Source organism: Magnolia sinica, chromosome 11 (assembly GCF_029962835.1).
Source record: "Magnolia sinica isolate HGM2019 chromosome 11, MsV1, whole genome shotgun sequence".
In the NCBI taxonomy this organism is placed as follows: Eukaryota; Viridiplantae; Streptophyta; class Magnoliopsida; order Magnoliales; family Magnoliaceae; genus Magnolia; species Magnolia sinica.
Window position 1 is genome coordinate 15,270,804 of NC_080583.1, and position 4,961 is coordinate 15,275,764.

Here is a 4,961-nt window from a genome sequence, read left to right on the forward strand (position 1 = left end):
ACCCTTCCCACTCATTGTAATTGGGATGACTCTTCAGTACCCATGTATGAGTTTGCTCGTATTCGATACCCACTAGGATAACACTTTGACCCGAACCTACTGGAGCAACATCGTCATCATTACGGTAATCATCAACGATATCTTACAACTTACGTAGTCCTGGAATGACTCCGTTAAACTGTTTTTCCAACTTTTCCAATAGGCCTATTTTCTATTTTCCTTTATATTAGTTGCAGAATATAACTGTCTCCTCTTGAATGTACTGCTCTGCAATACAACCCTCAGATCATGTCTTGTTATGTACATAGGCCTTAAATGTCTTCATGAACCTAGCAAAGTTAATGATACATTATATATACATGCAAATGTATATGTTAAGCTGATTTATTCTTATTAAGCTCATAGTGTACCTTTCGAATGGATACATCCATCGATAGTATACAGGACCACATATGCGAGCCTCGTAAGCCAAATGGATCGACAAATACATTATAATGACAAATATCAATGGTGGGCATACAATCTCAAGCTGACATAACATCCTAGTCATGCCCCTCTTGAGAGTAAGAAGCGTTTGAAGGTTTATAGTTGTCGAGCACAAGGTATAAAAGAAGGTGCAAAAGCTTGTAATTATAGGAAGAATAACCTTCCTATCCTTGAGTGCATGCTGGATAAGAACTGGGAGCAGATGTTGCATCAACACATGGTAAGAATGAGACTTCATTTCCTTTAAATCCACGCAATCTTCCTTTACGATGGTCTTCCAATTCGCACTAAAACCAATCGGAACACGTAGCTCATGTAAAGTCTGGATGAAAAGATTTTTCTCTTCTTTTCTTAGACAGAAAGGACCTTGTTACTGAATCATCTTGCCATTGTTCTTTTTCATCCATAGACGCTTCTTAATTCCCAATTATTTCAGGTTCCTATGCGCATTAGCATTATCCTTAGTTTTATCAGGTGTGTTCAACATCAAGGCAACAAGGATTTCACGTATATTTTTCTCAATATGCATAACATCAAGATTGTGATGCACGGGAATATCTTTCCAATACTCTAGATCAAATAATATAGATCGTTTAAAAAATCATGGTGATTCAACATCATCCGATGGCTCTTGTCGGCCTCCATCAGTACCCCTTATATTACTCTTCCTAGTCTTCCCCCACTATATATTCAAGTTTACGGTTTGTCTTTTGACCTCAATCTCATCCAGACGGATCGGTTGACATCATATCTCCACCGTCTTATTGAACGTACCAGCACTTGTGTCCTTCCTAACCTGTTTTGAAATTGGTAACCATCATCTATGGCCCATATAAATATGTTTCTTTCCATATTGGAGTCGCAAAGAATCTGTGTTGAGACCACATACAGGACAACCATACTTACCCTTGGTCCTACAACCAGAAACGTTACCATATGCTGGAAAGTCATGGATTATCCAGAGCAGAATAGCACGCATGTTGAATTTATTTTCATAGTTTACATCGAACGTCGTGATCCCTTTTTGCCATAATTCTTACAGTTCATCAATTAATGGTTGTAAATAAACGTCAATATCCTCTCTCGGTTGTCGCGGTCCCTTAACGAGCAAAGTCAACATAGTAAACTGAGGTTTCATGCAAAGCTTTGATGGAAGGTTGTACGTCATACACATAACGGGCCATGAATAATATGACATACTGAAAGTACCGAATGGGTTAAACCCATCTGTAGTTAGACCCAATCGAACATTGTGAGGTTCAGCTGAAAAAATTTTATACTTGTCATCGAGATTCTTCCATATAATAGAATCAGCCGGATGCTCTATCTTTTCATGTTGAAATTTCCTGGTTGAGTGCCAAGACATTTCTTTCACCAACCATGGCACACTGAATATTCTTTGTAGGCTTGGTGTTAATGGAAAATACCTTAAAACCTTCGCAGGTATTTTAGATTGTTTTCTCTCAGAATCCATTTCAGTCTTGAACTTAAGACTTTTACAATTTAGACAAATGGTTTTCATCTCGTTCTCTCTCCAGTATAAGATGCAATCATTTAGACGGGCATGGATTTTCACATAATCAAGACCCAACTTTGTAATGATCTTCTTCGCTTAGTAGGTATTAGTTGGGGCCTTGTTATCGGAAGGTAACACCTTCTTTAGTAGTTAAAGGAGCTCTGTAAAGCTTTTTTCACTCCATCCATGATTCACCTTTAATTTGAAAAGCTGTAAAATGAAAGTCATCACGGCGAAATATTGGGCCCCAGGGTATAGCTCAGTCATTGCATCTTGTAGATTTGCTTCAAACTCATTAGTTTCATTTTCTCTAAAGACACCTTCGACTACAGGGGTCACATTCGGCTCATCCTGTACAACTTCATCTAGGTTATTACCACCAAGTTCTTGAACAATCGCGTTGTGCACCTTATTTAAGTTCGAGACACTATGGTATTGTTGGGAACTTGATTCACGTATAGAATACTTTGGTGATACATGCTCCCTATCCATGTTCTAAACCCTATAGCTTGGGTCGAATCCATTTTTCATTAGATGTATTTCCATATCATCATAAGAAATCAGAAAATGTGCATATCTGCAAGTGGAGCATGGACAAGGAATGGATTCTCTATCAGGAAGGTTTTCTTGTGCAAACTTTGAAAAACTTTTGATTCCAGAAAGAAAACGTGGGTCTAGGAAACTTAGTGTCATCCACTCCCTATTCATTACAGCCAGATCTTGATTAACCAAGGGGTTCATTTTCAACCTGCACCTTACCAAAAATTAAAGTTGGAAATTAGCCTCATGTACCATCCTCCTCAAAGTTGGAAATGAAGGAAGTGCTATCTGAGGATTGAACCCATACAGATATTATTTACCAAATACAATTTATTAAGGAGTTTGTAATCATTGTATTTTTACAACAAATTAATAATGTTGCTAACATTTTGCTCTACCCAATGTAGTTTCTGTGAAACCACTACAATGAGATATTTCATAAAAAAGTCTCAGAAGAAAGATACTTTCAGTTTTAACATGTTTTTGTAAACATGGTATAAATGGCTCTTAATAGAGAAAATATATATTACAAGACAGGTCAATGTACTAACTTTATTATCATTTTTCATTTTTAAATTGCAAAGGTAGTTATATACATGGGTACAACTAGATGCACTCAACACTACAAAAGTTGTGCTTTCACATCCTCACCATTAAAAGATAGAGGAGGGAATCTAGTGAGCATTCACTAGCAATACATCAGTGGGAGTCAAGCCCAAGTCGCCCCACTAGCAGGGAGATTCACTAGCAGCTCAACTAACATGCATACATTAGCTGTGTCGACAAGGGAAAACTAGTTTTCAAATCATGTTAACACAAATCAACAATGACGGAGGGTAAAATAAAACATTCCAAACCTCAATTTGTTAGTGTTACAATGTAAAACTTGGTTATAGAATACAACAAGCTTTGGAGTTCTCCCTATGTTTCCCCAATTTTTCTACTACTATATTTGTAAGCACATTATAAATTTTCACAAAAACCCTAACCCGCTGGGAAATGGCTATGATTATGATGAAGACAGTACTAATGGTGATTGGGAAAAGGCTATGATTATGATGAAGATAGTACTGATGGTGATTATTTCCAAAGAATCAATGGATAATACCCAATTGTAGGTTAGGGATGCATTAGTCCAATTCTAGTTTCATCATCTTTCTAAAATTCTAAATAATGCACAGAGATGGACACGCAAAGTCCATGTGCTTCCCTATAGAATGGATTGTTCTCTTTGCACAACAAACCATTTAGCATTCCTGTTAGAGAGAGAGAGAGAGAGAGAGAGAGAGAGCAGCATATTCTATTTTTCAGTGGCATTTCTCGATAGAAGGAGTTCACTTTTGGAAACATGCGACCCTTTTACAGAAGCTTTCTCATTAAAAGCCTTTTTACCAACTCCAAGACAAGCTTTCTTCGACAACTAGCTAATTACTCACAAGGCAGCCCATTTCCATTGTTACTTAAGTGTACTTCTTCTTCTTCAGCTACATCATAAGTGGTAGCTGCTGCTTACAACGAATTTCAACATCTTATAATGGCAGACTTTGGTATCATTGTTCTACAAAAGCCATGGACAGGAGCTATTTCGACCCAATATATTTGGGTCTACTGCCCCCATCAAGTTCTTAACAACCATGGGTGATGCCGCAGAACCTGTTACACAGGACTCTTCTTCAGTTAGCCTTAAGACAGTTCGGCCCATCAAATTCAAAAGGCCTGATAAAACAACCAGGCACATAATGCAGATTTTGGATACGGAAGCAGTGGAGGCAGTAAAGGAAAATAGAGAGATCCTTGACATAAAGTCCTGTTATACTGTCCAGCTTAAAGTGGAAGTGCCCGAGAACAAGTGTCAAGTTTCGATTATGAAAGGCATTATTATAGCAAGGCGCAATGCTGGTCTCAATACAACATTTAGATTACGGAGGCTGGTAGCAGGTGTTGGAGTGGAATCTGTTTTCCCTTTATACTCTCCCAACATAAAGGAATTCAAAGTGATGGACAAGAAGGAAGTCAGGAAGGCAAAGTTATATTACCTTAGGGACAGAATGAATGCTCTCAGGAAATAAGAGCTGTACAAGTGAGACTCTCCCCCTGATTTTTCTTCCCAATGGATTTGATTGAATCAATTTCCATATTTTATTCGAATGCATTAGCTGATACTTTTGCACACAAGATGTCTGGGGAAATGGTACCTGGATCCACAGATACCTAAAATACGGTTTCATCGGATTGGGTCTAGATTTTGGGTCTGATTAAGAATCTAGATCCTACTTAGTTGGATCGGATTCCTATCAATTTTGGGTAATAAAAGTCTCTAAATCTGTTCACAGATGTTGGTTTTGATCTAATCAGGTCTATATGTGGGTGCAATGCTTCAAATCTTGTTAGAAATATATTCAGATACCTGAATCCACCA

The 4,961-nt window shown here is 37.8% G+C and overlaps 1 protein-coding gene across 1 annotated transcript; it reads left to right on the forward strand.

Annotated features, from left to right (window-relative positions):
• The first annotated feature begins 4,077 nt into the window (after window positions 1–4,077).
• On the forward strand, window positions 4,078–4,961 carry LOC131218265 (large ribosomal subunit protein bL19c-like). Its single transcript, XM_058212939.1, has one exon. It carries the CDS (start codon window positions 4,177–4,179, stop codon window positions 4,609–4,611), a length of 435 nt encoding a protein of 144 aa, XP_058068922.1. The 5' UTR covers window positions 4,078–4,176; the 3' UTR covers window positions 4,612–4,961.